We start from the raw sequence: 17,665 nt of genomic DNA, 5'->3' as shown, positions 1-17,665 counted from the left end.
GAACAGGAAAGCTGATGTTTCGAGTCGGGATCCTAAAGAGAGGTGTGGTCCTGCAGTCAGAATTTAGGTAACAATGTAAGAAATTGGCCAGCAAAAGTGGTAATCTTCACACTACTCCCAGCACCAGGTACAAGTGAGTATGGGAACAGGAAGGCAAAACAGATGAATATGTGACTGGAAATAGGATGAATGAGGGAAAGCATGGTATTCATGGGTCATTGAAACTGAGGAAAGATGGGCCAGTTGGAGTTGCACCTAGACTCCAGAATTGGTATGAGTTTCTTGCTTGCCATTTTGCGAATGTTATTGTGGAGGGTTTAAACTAAGTTGTAAGGGTGTGGAAGCCAAAAGATAACATCAACGAGGAATGAAAAGATGCACTGAGCACTGATAACACCAGAAAAGGAATACGGGTTTAATAGGTGGCATCACGGTGAGAGAGAAAATAATAGTTTAAATCCGGATTACTCGGCATGTACGTGAATGCATTGTCATTGTCGTAAGTCCTCTCCGACTGTCAGTGTTTGAAACAATATTTTAAAACCACAGATTGGGCCATGTGACTTTTTGCTGACAGTGTTGTAAATTCAAGCAGCTTGCAATTTGCAAATGCAATACTTTTGCTGCTCAAATCAATGGCTTTTGCTTTGAAATGTGGTCTTTCCAAAAAAGTTAAAGATGGTAAATACATGTCCACACTGTTAATATTATAAATTAATATTTTAGATAATGCGTCCTTTTAAGTGCAGTCACAATGGGAGACTTTAATTATCCGAATATAGATTGTGATATTAGTAGTGGAAGCAACTGTTGCTACAGTATGTTCAGAAAACATTTCTGCAGCAGTTAAATGAGATGGGAGCCACTGCTAAACCTGTTCCTTGGGAATGAAGTGGGCCAAATGAATCAAGCATCAATAGGAGAGTATTTAAGAGACAGTGATCACTGCATCTTAAGGTTTAGACTGACTACAGAAGATGATAAAGAATGATCCAGAATACAAATAATTAACTCAGGAAACCATGGGGTAAATAAATTAAGTGTCGAAGGAGGTGATTGTAGAGCTAGTCAATGAATTGGTGATTATTTTCCAAAATCCTTACTGCAAATTGGAGGCCAGCAAATGTCCCTCCATTATTTAAGAAGGGAATGAGGGGGTAAATAGGGAGCTGCAGGCCTGTTAACCCAACATCCATGGTTGGGGAAATGCTTGAATTGATTATGAAGAATGTGATAAACGAGGACTTGCAACAGGATCTCTGAGAGATGTGTGATAGAATCAGACAAAAAGTCTGGTGAGGTGTATCTCGATGTTGGGAATGGCAAGGCGAGGTTCTTGCCGGGTAGCGGTGAGTTGCTAGGAGGATTGTTAAACACTGCATTTTGCCTCATTAAAATTCAGTTTCCTACCATACCAAATGTGCCGAACAAGCTAGACGTTGAGTAATCTCGATCTGGGAGTCACAGCAGGCAAAACTGATGTCTCCAATTGGCTGCAAAGAGCCTCCATGTTGTTCAGCAATGTGGGGCATGATCCATGGGCACAGGAGCAAACATCCTTCATCAACAGGCATTGACGTTCGACATTTTCCAACCCCCCACACCCAGCAAGGCACCTCTGCCCTACTCATTCAGACCGCTGAGGAAACACAGATCTGCAGAGCAGGGTGCACTGGCTAACAGCGTTGAAAGGCTACAGCTGGGATTCTTTGTGCCCAGAGGCAGGTATCCAGCCAAGGAAAGTGGGGGATTGTAGGTTAGATGGTCTGGTACTGCCATTTGAGGCTCACAATCCAGGGGCTTGGCCATGGTCAAATGATGCTCATAGTCAAGGCATCAGTCTAAGTTCAGTCAGAACAATGGCCAGCAAGACGTGCAGCAGCAGTCTGTCAGCCAAGGAGCAATAAACCCAGCAGTCAGGGGTCTGGTCAGTCATGTCTAGGCGCTGCTTGTCGAATTTGGTCAGGTATCTGGGGTTAATAGTCCTGGGGGACGTCCAACCGATTATTAAGGAGGGTGCAAAGGGGACCTACACAGAGAGTGGTTCGTGTGTGGAGTGAACTTCCAGAGGATGTGGTGGATACAGTTACAGTTACAATGTTTAAAAGACATTTGGATGAGTTCATGAATAGGATGGATATGGGCCAAGCACAGGCAGGTGTGACTAGTTTAGTTTGGGAACATGGTCGGTGTGGACTGGTTGGACCAAAGGGTTGGTTTCCATGCTGTATGACTCTATGAGCCTATGACAGTAGTAAGATCACTGCCGAAAGGGGTGGGATAGTTAATGCTTTTGTGGTGGCAATGGGGTTGGTGGGAACAAAGGTGTGATGTGCAGTCAACGACAGTGATGGAAAATCTCAGAGTGAAAGGGGAGGGGATGGGGCATTTGGAACAGCATCAGAGGCTGGTGGAGGGTGGGATGGGGGAATAGTGTAGTGACCACATCAGTGGGGAGGGGGTGTGTGTGTGTAGAACAAGTGCGTAAGATCAGAGGAGCAGAGTGAGCATCATCAATATTTAATGCAAAGGTTCAGGGAGGTCCATTTTAGGAGCAGTTCAATGTGGACACCACCACATTGGGGGAGGGCAGTTGGAAATGGGCTGTTGAGGCAGTGCAAGGTAAAACAGGAATTGGAAGCTGGGGATGGAAGGGAATGGGTGGAAGAGGGTGCATGTGGGAGTTTATGGTGATCAGGCTGGTGCTGACGGTGTCCACCATGGGCTGCGTTCCAGCCAACTCCAACTTTAATTCATTAACATTTCTTCATCCGTTTCCAATGCAAGTGCTTAGACTTCAAATGCTGCTCAAATATGGATTCACCATATTATAGGTGCTTTCAAATCTAACCTCTGACATCTCAGTGACGCAGAAGGTAGAATTAATGAGTTAAAAAGGCGAATGGTGGTCAAAAAGTGTCCTATCACTTGTGAAACTTCCAAGGAGCTATCAGACAAGGGGAACAATGCTTCATCATCTCTCATGTAAGTATAATGATGGACTCTACTGAATGCAACAAAAACCTGAATGGTTGATGGAGGTCTAGGATGAGAAGGGGGTCAGAACATAGCAGGCACTCACTTGCTGATGTAATGTGTTGGTCACTCGGCACTGTGGCACCGTCATTAAATTGGTGCATATGCTATGAGGAGGGCCATGATAGAACAGAAATAGGGCTCTTCAAGCTGTTGTTCTGCTGCTTAGACTGGTCTAGGGGTCCCTCTAATAACATCCTGATGGATCTCTCACAAGAGATTGGTTAGCATAGTTGAAGTACATGGGATAGGAAGTAATGCATAAAGGATTGCCGAACAGACAAGAAAACAGAGTAAGAATAAATGGGTTGCTCTTGTACTGGCACACTGTGACTAATGGGGCACCACAAGGATCAGTACTTGGACCCTGGCTGTTCACAATAATGTATCAATAATTTGCAGAAGGGAATCAAATGTAATATTTCCAAATTTGCAGATGATACAAAACTAAGCAGGAATGTATGTTGTGAGGACGATATAGAGTGACTTCAAGAAAAGGGTCCGTGATTGAGCACAGAATCATGGCAGATGGAATATGGCAGAACCCAGGGGACACAAATATAATAATCAGGGGATGCCACTTAGGTCTGAGATGAGTAGAAATGTTTTACTCAGAGGGTTGTGAGCCTTTGTAATTCTCTACCACACAGGGTTGTGAAAGCAGAGTTGTTAAGTACATGGAAAATAGATGTTGATAAAATTCTAATTATAATTAGTTTCAGTTGTGGGGATGGCATGGACAAAATGCATTGAAGTGTTCAATCATATTAATTTGTGTGGCAGGCTCGAATGGGCTGAGCTGAGTAGAAACGTTGGTGATGGCCTAATGGTATTATCGTTGGACTGTTAATCCAGAGACTCAGATAATGTTCTGGGGACTCAGGTTTGAATCCTGCGACGGCAGATGGTGGAATTTGAATTCAATAAAAAATCTGGAATTAGCAATCTAATGATGACCATGAATCCATTGCTGATTGTCAGAAAAACCCATCTGTTCACTAATGTCCTTTAGGGAAGGAAACTGCCATCCTTACCTGGTCTGGCTACATGTGACTCTAGACCCACAGCAATGTGGTTGACTCTTAACTGCCCTCTGGGCAATTTGGGATGGGCAATAAATGCTGGGCCTGGCCAGTGACCCCCTCATTCCGTGAATGAATAAAGAATGGCCTACTCCTCTTAAGATGTTCCACCATTAAGAATGGGTGAAAATGGATGGGAGTGGTAGTGGTGGAGGGTAAGATTGGTGGAAGGTAAGTATAATACACACACAACTCATCATTCAAAACATCTTTTTAATTTTTCATGAGAACAACAATGAAGGGTTTTTTTCCATTAACACGTTATGTCAAGGATAAGTAGTTCATACTACAGTTAGGACAAAACGTCCACAGTACAACATCCTGATGCTTGTTAGTTCTTTCACCAATTACCATCATCTAGCAGTACTACTAATACATTATTGGCAGCATAGTTCAAACAAATGTTTTCTAATACTGCAACAGGTTTCTCACCTGTACAGCACAGGTTAAATTTTATTCCTTTTCTCTCCAAATCTAAGAAGTCATGATATTGACTGAAAACTTCTGCAACATTCCTAATACTTTTGAAATACAGGACAAAAATAGAATTCTTAATGCAAATTAAGCTGGGTACTTCAGAAGTAAAAGTTGAGCAAGCAAATTAAAAATACAGTTTCAACTTTCGTCACTTTATTGAATGAGAATTTCCACCAGCCTAAATTATTGGCTATTTTTAAGCTATGAAGAATGATCATTCAGTGGTTCTGCAATAAGAAGCTGATTATCTTCTTGAAAAGTAATGTTACATTTTTCTTAAATATTTGTTTTATCAGATCTCCCATTAGTGAAACTAGAATATTCAGTTTTAAGGTTCTCATTTATGAATTGAACAAACTGGATTTTGTAGAGGAGATTAGGCTTGGGTTAAATTAATTTGGTTGGAAGGAGGAAACCATGTTGTAGCATTAGAAACAAGATACATGGAAGACTGGAAGAAACATCATTAGAATAAAGTGTAGTTATGAAGTGACAGGGATTGGGTATAGGGGAAATGGGAGGAAGATTTAGAGTACATGGATGACAATGTTTTGATTGTAGTAAGTAAGTTTGGTGAGCTGCAAGGTACATAGTTTTATGATGATACAGTGAGATTAATGAGATCTTGGAAAAGATTGGGCATTCAAATTCCTGGCTACAGGCTATTCAAAAATGATAGAGAAGGAGAACAAATACTGCTATAATACTGGAGAGGCAAGATATGCTTGAGGATTCAAAGACATATCTATTCAAGTGGAATTATAAAAATCCAGAGGAAAGATTATGCTGCTGGGTTTATGCTATAGGTCAAATAGTGGGAAGGAACTAGAGAAAAACGTGCAGGCAAATTACAGAAAGATCCAAGCACTTTGGAATAGCTTTAATGGGGGACTTCAATCACTGTAAGACAGCTGGGGAAAAAAAAACAAGTAAAGGGCAAAGAGGGAAAGGAATTTCTAAAATGTATGCCAGAGAGTTTTCTTTATTGACACGTTTCTAGGCCAACAAGGAAGGATTGAGTGCCAGATCTAGTTATGAGGAATGAAGTGCAACAAATGAGAAAGCTGTATCATGAGATTCAGAGCTATTATTGCAAAGGTCAAAGAACTACCAAACATGAAAACACTTAAATAGAGGAGACCTGATTCCAATGTGTTGAAATGAGATCTAGCTGAGGTTTATTAGGTGACACAGCAAATGAGTCAGGCAGGACCTACAAAGAGGAGATATTCAGGCACAGACTAGGTACAATAGTAGCAATTTACAACTTAAAATATAGTGAAATTTTAACAGGGCTTTTAGAGGAAGATATTAGGGCAGATAACCAAAACATTGGTTGAAGAGATACGTTTTGGGGCATGTCTTAAAAGATGGAAGCAAGGTAGAGAGAGAGAGACAAAGACATTTAAAGAGAGAATTTCAGAGATATGATTGAGGAAGCTGAAGACACTTCCATCAATACTGGAATGATGGAGTTCATGGATCTTAGAGGGCATTGGGGTTGCAGAATATCTCACAGGTAGGGAGTGATGAGGCCATGGAGGGGTATGAATACAGGATGAGTATTTGAAAATCAGTGTTGTTTAGTTGGAAGCCAATGTGGGAACAAGCTTGGTGGGTGAGTGAGATTTGCTGTGAGTTAAAACATGGGTAGTAGAGTTTATGAAAGAGGGAAATGTGGGAGAATGGCCAGGCATGCATTGGAATAATCAAGTCTAGAGTTAACAAAAGAATATGGGTTCCAGTTGAGTTGATAAGTTGAGGAAGGGGATGTAAGCTGATTATTACGGACGTGAGGAAGATTAGCCTTAGTGATGACACTTGGCACGTTAAGTAAGGCTATTGCAAGAAGTAATCTCTCCAGAGTGAGAGGTGAGCAGGACAGGATAAAGAGCACAGAGGTCAATGTGAGACCAGTGGTGGGAGAGATATCAAACCACAATATGACATGAGTGTAGGGAAAGCAGCTGATTGGTCAGTGGAATTGTTATTTCTCATCCTTAATGTAAAAACTTTTAGCTTGTATTTTGGTCTCAAGTCTTTTCTTTCTCTCTTTTTTTTTAAATTAGCTTTTGGTAAGTATGTGATATAGGTGCAAAAGTATAAAGAGCACAAGAGAAAAAAGCAATACTATAGCATTAATTAATTAATTAGATTTAAGTGCAATGGTGATGGCAGAATGGGTGATGCGTTGCTGTAGCAGCATGTGGGAGCTGCTGGACACTAAGGTGATCCAATGTAAACACATCTTAGTAAATGTTTGTAGCTCACAGAATTTTGGATCTAAGTTGAGGAGCTGGAGTCCAAACTGCAGACACTATGCCACAACAGGGAGGGTGGAAAATTACCTGGATACTTTGCTCCAGGAGATGGGTATACCCTTCAGATTAAATAATTCAAGTTTGGTTTACGATCAGGGACAGAAGGGTGTGACTGCAGGTCAGACAGGCATGGGTATCCAGGAGACAGTGCTTGAGAAGCCTCAGCCCTTGCAATTGTCAACAATTACAGTGTAACTGAGGGGAAAGTTACTGTGAGTATGTAGCCCAAGGATGTGCTGTCTGCTTATGGCCAGGATTAAGGACATCTCCTCAGGACAGGAGAGGAATTAGGAGTGAATGGGGAGGGATCCAGTTGCTGTCTTCCACGTTGTACCAATGACTTTGGTAGGACTAGAAAGGAGAGAGCGATAAAAGGACTTTGAACAGTTAGAATCTACATTACAAAGCAGACCCTCCAAGATAATAATCTTGTGATTAATACTCAGTCACAGGCAAAATGACATAGTGTAATTACAGCTGTGAAGTTAAAAGCACGTTTCAAAGATTTATGTGAGAGGATGGGGCTAAACCAACCATAGTTAACCAACAAAGCTAATGATTTACTTATGAGGTCAGGTTAAGTACTTTGGTCTTGTAATCATTGGAGTTCATAAGAATGCAAGATGACCTTATTGAAACATACAAGATTCTTAGCGGACATTATGAGGTAGAAGTGGAAAGTTGTTTCTCTTGTCAGAGAGTCTAGGACATATAAACTCAGAGTAAGGGTCACCAATTTAAGACAAAGATGACGAAGAAATTTTTCTCTCAGAGGAAAGTAAATATGTGGAATTCTTTATGGCAGAGATTGTAGAGGCTGATTCATGAGTAAATTCAAGGCTGAGACAGATGGAATTTTAATCAGTAAGGGAATTGAGGGTTATGAGGAAAAGGCAAGAAAATGGAGTTAAGGACTAACAGGTCAGCCATGAATTTAATGAATGGTGGGGTGGACTTGAAGGGCAATGTGGCTGACTCCTGCTCCTATGTCTTATGATATCATGAAACAGTCAAAAGCCTGTGAGGGGCAATAAAATGGGCACTTGAGGGGCACTGAAATGGGCATTCACATCTGGAGCTTCCCTGGATAACTAAAGACATTGAAATTAAAATGAAACAAAAAATACATATTAAGTCCAGGGTTCTCAATTTAGTAGGGAACAAAGTAGGGAATATAAAATATCTATGAGAGAACTGAAACAGCAATAAACAGGGCAAGCAGAGTGTAAATAGTTTAGTGAGCTTCTTTCTTATTTTTTCATGGGATGTGGATTTTACTGGCATAGCCATTATTTGTTGCCAATTTCTAGTTGCCCCTGAGAAGTTGGTAATAAACTGCCTTCTTGAAATACTTCAGTCAAGCTGGACTGGTACACCTACCGTACTGTTAGGAAGGGAGCTCCAGGAGTTTGGCCCAGTGATAGTGAAGGAATAATGTTCCAAGTCGGCATGGTGTGTGACTTGCAGGTCATGGCCTTCACACACAACTGCTGCCCTTGTCCATCTAGATGGCAGAGATTGTGGAGTGGGGAGGTGATGTTGAAGGAGCATTGATGAATGTTGCAATGCACCTTGTATATAATGCACATGCTGCCATTGTGCATCAGTGCAGGCAGTGAGCACTGAAGGGGCAGCTTTATACTGGATGATGTTAAGCTTCTTGATCATTTTTGGAGCTACATTTATCCAGGCAAGTAGAGAATATCCCATCACATCCTTGACTTGTGTCTTGGAGATTGTTGACAGGCTTTGTGGAGACCGGAGGTGAATTGCATGCCTCCAAATATCCTGTCACTGACATGCTCTTGCAGCCACAATATTGATATGATGGTCTAGTTCTGTTTCTAGTTGATGTTAACCCCCAGGATGTTAACAGTAGGGGATTCAGTGATGGGAACACCTTTGAATAGCAGGGGATGATGGTTAGATTCTCTCTTGATGGAAATGGTCATTGAATGGCACTTGTATGGCATGAATGGTGCCTGCCATGTATCAGCTTAAGTCTGAATGTTGTTCATGACTTGCTGTAAATCAGTACGGACCACTTCAGTGTTGGAGGAGTCCCCATGTCTGACCTTATGCTGCGTTATGCTGATTATTGTGTTGAGATCACACCCTGAGGAACTCCTGCAGTGAAACTTGGGACTGACATGATTGGTCTCCAAAAATCACAACCATCTTCCTGTGTGTCAGGTGTGACACTCCAACCAAAGAAGAGTCCACCCCCTGCACCCAACTCCCTAAATTGCCGACTGACTTCAGTTTTGCCTTTTGGGCATCTTGATGCTACACTCAGTCAAACACTGCTTTGGTGTCAAGGGCAGTCACTCTCATTCCACCTCTGGAGTTCAACTTTGTCCATATCACAGAATCATATAACACAGAAGAGTCCCTTCGGCCCATTGAGTCTGTGCCAACCTATCCATACTAACTCTACTTTTCAGCGCTTGATTCATAACCTTGAATGCTGTTCATGTGTTATTTGGTAGTATTGTTGATAACATCTTACAACTAACATAAGCAGAGATAGTAAGAACTGCAGATGCTGGAGTCAGAGTCAATACAGTGTGGAGCTTGAGGAACACGGCAGGTCAGGCAGCATCAAAGGAGCAGGAAAATTGACATTTGGGTCTGGACCCTTCATCTGGACTCCTTAGAACAGCTCCACACTGTATTGACTGAAGCTACACCATTAGCTTAAGACACTGATTAAACCACAAGCCCCCACCATTCACCTACCATTCATCCGGACACATATCTAATATGGTTATCCTCAACATCAGATATTTAGCTCTTCCCAGACCCTGAGCCACTCAGGGTCATCCTCAAAGCTAGCCCTAATATCCTTCAATGAAAGTCAGAAACTTTTACCAGCCGTGCTGTATCCACTGAAGTTGGATAGTTACTTGAGTATTAGGAGAGCCAAAGGCAATTGAAAGATAGGCATTCAGAGAATACTTGATTTCTGCATGCAGTATGGCATGAGTTCTTTTGTAAATTTGACTTATTTTGCAGGTGACTTTTATTTGTCCACTGTGGCCAAATCGATGGCGTGATGGTCAGTGACGGAGAGAAGGTAGAATTCAAGACACTGGAATTGGGAATTGGGTAAGAGTTACTGGTATTGACTGGGATGAGTTTTTCACAGCCAATCTAGGTTTCCTTTCCTCTCACACCCCTGGTTCTCTGCTATGTAGGTGGTGGCAAAGGATATTCCCTCATGACGGAGCATTCAGCGGATGACTGGGAATGGGTTTGCTCCTCTGAATAATGCAGGGTGATCCAGGCAGCAGGCAATGTTTCAGCATGTCAATAACCTTTCCTACCATAATTCATACAACATGCATACTGGGCTTGTGGAAGTCACCATGTCATCAGTGGTTGCCCTTGTTGGTGGAGTGGAATCCCTCAGTGCAAGTAAAGCAATGCTTGTGTAGTAAATGGAAGACAGATTGAATTGTTTGCTCTCATTTACTCGAGGGCCTCTTTCTCCCCTCTATTCTGCAACAATGGCCAGCACACTATGGGATGTTTGAAGCATCTCTAACTCTCACCTAAAAGGAATCTGATGCAAAAATAAATTCATGTACTGGAATCACTACAGTGTGGAAGCAGGCCATTTGGTCCATCATGTCCACACCAATCCTCCAAAGAGCATCATACACCCAGTCATTCCCCCACCCCACCCTGTAACACTGCATTTCCCATGGCTAACGCACCTATCCTGCACATCCCTGGACACTACAGGGCAATTTAACATGGCCAGTCCACCAAGCCTACACATCTCTGGGCAATGGGGGGAACCAGAGCACCCAGAGGAAACCCAGCAGACATGGGGAGAACATGCAAACTCCACACAGACATTTCCCCGAGTCTGGAATCGAATCCAGTTCCCCGACACTTGAGGCAGCAGTGCTAACTACTGAGTCATCATGCCACCCATGTTAAGGTCACCTTCACAGTTAATGTGAGCAACAAAGGCATTACAGGGATTGAGGGTTGAGGGGAAGTGTGGGGATGGAGCAAAATTAAAATTAATCCGAGATACTCAGAAATATTAATGATGATTTGTTTCTGGTCGCAGAAGTGCAATCTGCTGGAGTGATGGACTTGATTCAAAGTCACTCCAATGCACACTATGGGAGCATGCTTCAGAGCAATATCTATGGAAGAGGCCTTGGAATCAGAACGTTTATTTACTCCATTTTGCTGAGGATGGCTGAGGAGCATCACGAGAGGGAATAGAGAAGTAGCTTTAAAAACATGAAGGAAATTCTCAATCCCAACCTGCACTGCTACAGCTTCTGATCAATCTGCTAGGAGTTTGCTTTATCTGGAGGAAAAATAAAGTTAGACTCTGAATATGTTATTATAGCACGTATTAAACAGAGTTGAGACATAAAGCAAAAATCTATAGGTCAGGCACTGACTTCAATGCTTCACAATTCCATCAGGACGTAAAGCAATACAGAATGAATAAGTAAACGAGGAACGTAGGAAGTTGGTATTACCATTAAACATTCACAACTCACTGTCATTCCTTATTTTCCTTTTTTGGTGTATTTCTCTCAACATTATTTGAACAAAAGCAATGAATCACCTCTTTAAAGAGGTACATTTTCATGAAAAACTGTAAAACACATGGTGCTAGACAAACTTTTGTCATGTCATGTTGAGCATATTTTAAAAATCACACTGCGTTATGTTCGGGTCCCCACCAAATAGGCACTTAGATATGGAGGTGATGCCTCTGAAACACATGCAGTCATAACTCCGCAATGAATTAAAAATATATCACACTCAACTGCACTTCATCAATGATTATAAACATACTGCTCCACAGATCACCATTGCATGACAGGAAACTGTTTCCAACATAGCTGATGTCCTTGAAAGAGGCACACATCACTGCACTGGCTTCTCACATACTTCACAAAGAAACACTGTAATCAGTGTGGGCTGCCCATCATGATTTTGACAATACTGGCATTTGGCAACTAGTGCCAAAATCACACTTATAGACTTTGGGTCTTCCTTCGTACTGCAGCTGTATCAAGACCAAACCTAAACAATACAAAGGATCAAAATAAAAATTAGTTTTCAGTATTTTGTTGAAGCAATGTAGCTATTTTAATTGCCACAAGAGAAACTGTTTATCTCTTTTTGATGTGTAAATTTTGGGGAGGGGAGGTGAGAGTGATAACTTTTCTTCTTTGTTCTTTTTCTTTGTTCTTCTTTTGGGAATACGGTTGGATATTTTGAGGTCCATGTTGTAATCGGTGAAGTGTGAATGACAATCCTGGATAGCAGTGACAAGATATGCTCTGCTCACAGCCAACAGTGAAAGGTGACATCTAGGCTTTTGAAGAATGCTCACGTTCACCCGTGCATCTTCAATGGAACAATGTGCCATTTCAAAAAACGATGCTGCATATCCCATTCCATTCCCGGTCAATGAGGTAAATGCATTAAACCAGTTTGACACATTCTTAAGATTATGTAAGGCAAACATGGAGGTGTAATGGTATGTCACTGGACTTGTAACCTGGAAGACTAGGCTAATATTGTGGCATGTGTTTTCAAATCCCAATACTGTATTAGTGGAATTTAAATGCAATTCAAATTAATCTGGAAATAATCTGAAAGCTAGTCATTAGTGATGGTAACTGTAAAATTGTTGTCACCTATACCCTCCCTCTAAGGAAGGAAATCTATCATCTTCATCTCGTCTGTTCAAATGTGACTCCAGATTCACAGCAATGTGGCTGAAATGGCTGAGAAAGCCACTCATTTCAAAGTCAATTAGGGATGGACAATGATTGCTTGCTTTGCCAGTGACATCCTCATCCCACAATGCCTGAAAGAAATATTAGTGTGCTCACGCTACAAACAGTGTCCTATGCACTTACATTTTTAGTTTGTCTCAATGTAGATGCCATTCAGGAACTTACTATTTACAAAAAAACCCCATAAAATGTTCTGCGTTGATTACATCCTCATATTGAGAGGAATCCTTTTCAAACATACCAGCATCTGTCTGCCCTTTCATTGTTAAGTAACGAATCACCACGTTGTGCCAGTCAATAGCATCTTCAATTTGCATCGGACCATTTTGCCTTATGCCTCTTAAGAAACCTGTGGAGAGATAATGTTCGAAGCTAGATTTACCATATTCACTCTGATTTTAAAATTAGAAATATTCTGCTGTTAGTATTTGGTTTCAAACTTTGGATGTTTACAATTCGTAGAGCCATATCTGTTTACAGCACAGAGTGAGGCCATTCAACCCATTGTGACTGCATCAGTCAACAAAAATGGGACTATACTAATACTATTTCCCAGTTCTTAGCCCATATCCCTGGAGACTATGGCAGTACCGCTGAAATGTTATGAGAGTTCCTGACTCAACCACCCTGAGTCACAGACTCCCATCACTCTCTTGGTGGACACATTTCTCCTCAACCCCCCTCTTAGCCTTCTAACTCTGAGCTTAGAACTATTCCATCCTGATTATTGAACCCTCTATTAATGCAACAAGTGTTTTCCTACCTGCCTTATCTGTGCCTCCCATAATCTTATACAGATCATCTCTCAACCTTTGCTGTTCCAAGGAAAACAACCTCAGCCTGTCCAATCTTTCCTCAGAGCTCAGAATCTTCATCCCAGGCATTATCCTGGCAAACCTCTTCTGCAGAAATCTGCTCTGACTATGTCTATAGTGCAATCATATCCTTTCTATAATGTGGTGACCAGAACTGCACACAGAACCCCAGCTGTGGACTAACAGTTCCAACAAAACCTCCTTGTATTTCATACCTCAACCTAAAATGGAAGTATTCCATATACCTTCTTAACCACCTTATCTACCTGCTTGCAATCTTCAGGAATCATAGGAAGATAGGAACAGAATAGACCATTCAGCCCCTCGAGCCTATTCTGTCATTTAATGAGATCATGGCCGATCTGTAGCCTAACTCCATATGGGCCCACATCCCTTAATATCTTAGCTTGCCAAAAAAACAGCTTACATTTAAAATTAATGATTGATCTAGAATTAACTGCTATTTGTGGAAGAGAGTTTCCAACCCCTACCATCCTATACATGTAGAAGTGCTTCCTAACATCTCTCCTGAATGGTCTGGCCCTAATTTTTACACTATGACCCCTAGTTCTAGAATCTTTAACTGGTGGAAATAGTTTATCTACCCCAAATTTTCCTCTTATTAAGTTGAAGGCTTTGATCAGATCACTCCCTAACCTTCTAAATTCTCGAGAAAATAGGCATAATTTGTGTAATCTCTCCTCATAACCCCTGAAGCACAGTGGATGAACCCACCAAGGGTCCCTCAGAGGGTCCCTCTGATCTTCAGTACTTTCCAGAGTCTTATCGTTCACAGTGTAATCACTTACCTTGTTCATCATCGGCAATCACTCACTAACAGATATGATTATCCACCCAGGAAATCCTGTGTCATTGGTCTTGGGCTCTGTGGATCATTGTGTGGCTGATGAGCCCAATCCTAGAGCTACATCTCTGACCACACAGCTGGCAGCTGTTTCTGGGAGGTGGAAATGGCCCTTGGTCTTGATGTCTTTGGCATTCCTTTCTCTGGTTCCTTTTCCATAGTTCCTCTTCCCTCCTCCTCACTATTCAGTACCCTCTACACTGAAGTCCAAATCATTAACGTACACCACAAACAGCAAGGGCCCCAACAATGATCCAAAGGAACCTTATTGGAAACAGGGTTACAGGACCATCCTCTGATCATCCTGCCTTTCAGCCAATTTTGGGTCAAGCGAGCCACTTTGCCTTGGATTCTATGGGCTTTCACTTTCTTGACAACTGTTTTAAGTGTAAGTTTATGCCTATTTTTCTCTTGACTATTAAACTCCAACCATACATCCAGGAGCTCTTAAAATGATCAGAATTTAAGCCAAATTTAAAAAAAAAAGTCTTTTCCTTTGATTAATGTTGCTTTCACTGTTCTTTTGTCTTTCTTGGACACGTTCAATGTTTATATATTTTATCTTAATTGGGAAGGCTGGAATATAATCATCCAATTGCTCCCCAGAATTAAAGTTTAGGGAGCTTTTAATGCATTCTTGAGTATCAAACAAAACATTTTATAGACTTCTGCCTCATCATTATAAATTGTACCTATTTCTTTCACATGACTTATACTTCAGGAGGAAGGAGATATTGCCATGTAAAGTATATAGTCTCTTGGCTGTATCACACTGAAATAATATCCACCATGAACCAAATGAAAGGATGAAAACTGCGATCTGAACGAAACGCATATTGTAAGGGGAGATAGTGAACTTGTGGGCGAAGTATGCGTTCTAAGACTGTGGGTAGAGTGTGTGTGTGTGTGTGTGTGTGTGTGTGTGTGCGTGCGTGCGTGCGTGTGTAATAGCTAATAAATTTTAAAAATCTGTTAATCAGCTGGTCTGATTTCAATAGAATTGAATATAAAGTGGGCCATACAAAAGGCATCCAAAGTGATATCCGCCATTTAGTCATACTGGACAAGAAAAATTTCTTTATGCTCATAATTAATGGGAATGAGCATATATTGAAACATTTCTCAGGTCAGTTCCTCTTTACTTGGAACATTAGAACATTGGACCAAAAGAAACAGGAGCAGGACTAGAGTCCCCTTTATCTTCAATATAATTAGGGCTGATCTTCAGCCTGAACTCCACATTTCCATCTACTCTTCCACATCCTAAGATTTTCTGGGAGTTCAAAAATATCTAAGTTTAAATAAAGTCAGTAATGTTGCACAGAAGCTCCTGGGGTTCAGAATTTCAAAGTTCAAAACCCGTTGAACGAAGAAACTCTTCCTCTTCTCAGTGTTGAAAGACCAGCACCTTATTCTGAGGTTATGGCCTCATATTCTTGATACCCCATCCAGGGGAAATAAGATAGAAACATTGAAAATAGGGATAATTCCGCACTTTGAGCCTGCTCTGCCGTTCAATAAGGTCACGGCTGATCGTCCATTTCATTCCCACCTTCTCCCTATGCTTTTAATGCCTTTAAAATTTATCAGTTTCTTGAATATATTCAGTGATTTGGCCTCCACAACCTCCTGTGGTAGAGAATTCTACTGGCTCACTACACTTTGGATGAAGACCTTTTTGCTCATCTTTGTCCTAAATGGTTGAACCCACATCTTGAGACTGTGACTCCTGAGTGTAGACTCCCAACCAGGGAAAACATCCTCCCAGCATCTAGGCTGTCCAGCCCTGTTAGAATTGATTAGATTTCAATCCCTTTTCATCCTCTACACTCTAGCAAATATGTACCCAGTCAAAGCAATCTCTCCTGATAGTACAGTCCAGCCAAGCCCTGTATCAGTCTAATGAACCTTGGCTGCACTCTCTCTGTGACAAGGGAAATAACCTCTCACTTGAGGCAAAGGGAGGCAATGGCTTAGTGGTATTATTGTTGGGCTGTTAATCCGGAGACCCAGATAACATCCTGGGGACCCGGGTTCAAATCCTGATATGGCAGATGGTGGAATTTGAATTCAATAAATATCTGGAATTAATAATCTACTGATGACCATGAGTCCATTGCCAATTGTCAGGAAAAACCTACCTGGTTCGCTAATGCCCTTTAGGGAAGGAAACTACCATCCTTACCTGGTCTGGTCTACATGTGACTCCAGACCCACAGCAATGTAGTTGACTTTTATCTGTCCTCTGGGCAATAAATGCTGCCTGGTCAGCAACGCCCTCATCCCGTTAATGAATTAAAAAAAACTGTGTATCCTGCAAAATTCCTTCACCTCTCATTCTTCTAAACTCCAGAGAATATAGTGCCCAATTTACTCAGCCTGTTTTCATGGGCAACCCTCTCTCTAGTGACAAGGGTGAATCTAATGAATTTTCATTCTACCATGTCTGAAGTAAATAGGCTCTTTCTTAAATATGGAGATTAAAACTGCATATAGTATTCTAGCACGGAAGAGGCCTTTCAGTCCATCAGGTCTGCACTGACCCATCAAACTAATGCCACTTTCCAGCACTTGTTCATAGCCTTGAAAATTGAAACATTTCAAGTGCTCATCCACATGCTTTTTAAAAGTTGTGAGGTTTTCTGCCTCTACTACCCTCCAAGGCAGTGCATTCCAGATACTCACCACCCTCTGGGTGAAAAGGATTTTCCTCAAATCCCCTACACTTCACCTTAAAATTACTCCCTTTCTTCTTGACCCTCTGAATAAGGGAAACAGCTGCTTCTTATCCACCCTGTCCATGCCCCTCACAATCTTATACACCTCATTCAGATCCCCTCTCAGCATTCTCTGCTGTAAAGAAAACAACCTGTGCCTATCCAACCTCTCTTCATAACTACATCTTTATTCTAATGCTCCAATCTCCTTTCAATAAAAGCCAGCATGCCATTGGCTCTCCTAATTGCGTGATGCACCTGATAACTTTGTGTTCCTTTGCACAAGTATACTTAAGTCCCTCCGAACAACAAAATATACACGTTTGGTGCATGTTAAAAAAAGTTCTCCTTTTTGATTCAAAATACCAAAAGTGAGTAACTTCACACATTTTACTCCACCTGCCATCTTGTTACAATAGCAACGCCAACAACAACACCGAGAGGATCAACAGCTTGCAAATACTGAGAATGGAACTGCTCTGTGGTATGTAAGATAACAAGGTATAGAACTGGACGAACACGTGATTCCTAACACTATCCTTCCACAAGTCCACTGGTGTCCACCC

The 17,665-nt window shown here is 41.5% G+C and overlaps 1 protein-coding gene across 1 annotated transcript in view; it reads right to left on the bottom strand.

The window, feature by feature from the left end:
• Nucleotides 1-10,690: 10,690 nt before the first annotated feature.
• trpn1 (transient receptor potential cation channel, subfamily N, member 1) overlaps nt 10,691-17,665 on the bottom strand; it is a 173,055-nt gene continuing 166,080 nt past the window's right edge. Inside the window, exons 28-29 of the mRNA XM_048595966.1 lie at nt 12,944-13,051; nt 10,691-11,980 (exon numbers count right to left, since the gene is read on the bottom strand). Coding sequence (XP_048451923.1) covers nt 11,883-11,980; nt 12,944-13,051 — 206 coding nt within the window. The 3' untranslated portion in view covers nt 10,691-11,882. The remainder of the gene's footprint in view (nt 11,981-12,943; nt 13,052-17,665) is intronic.

This window comes from Rhincodon typus, chromosome 4, assembly GCF_021869965.1.
Source record: "Rhincodon typus isolate 14 chromosome 4, sRhiTyp1.1, whole genome shotgun sequence".
Classification (NCBI taxonomy): Eukaryota; Metazoa; Chordata; class Chondrichthyes; order Orectolobiformes; family Rhincodontidae; genus Rhincodon; species Rhincodon typus.
Note: the sequence above shows the minus strand (reverse complement) of the source record. Positions and strands in the feature narration are given on the sequence as shown.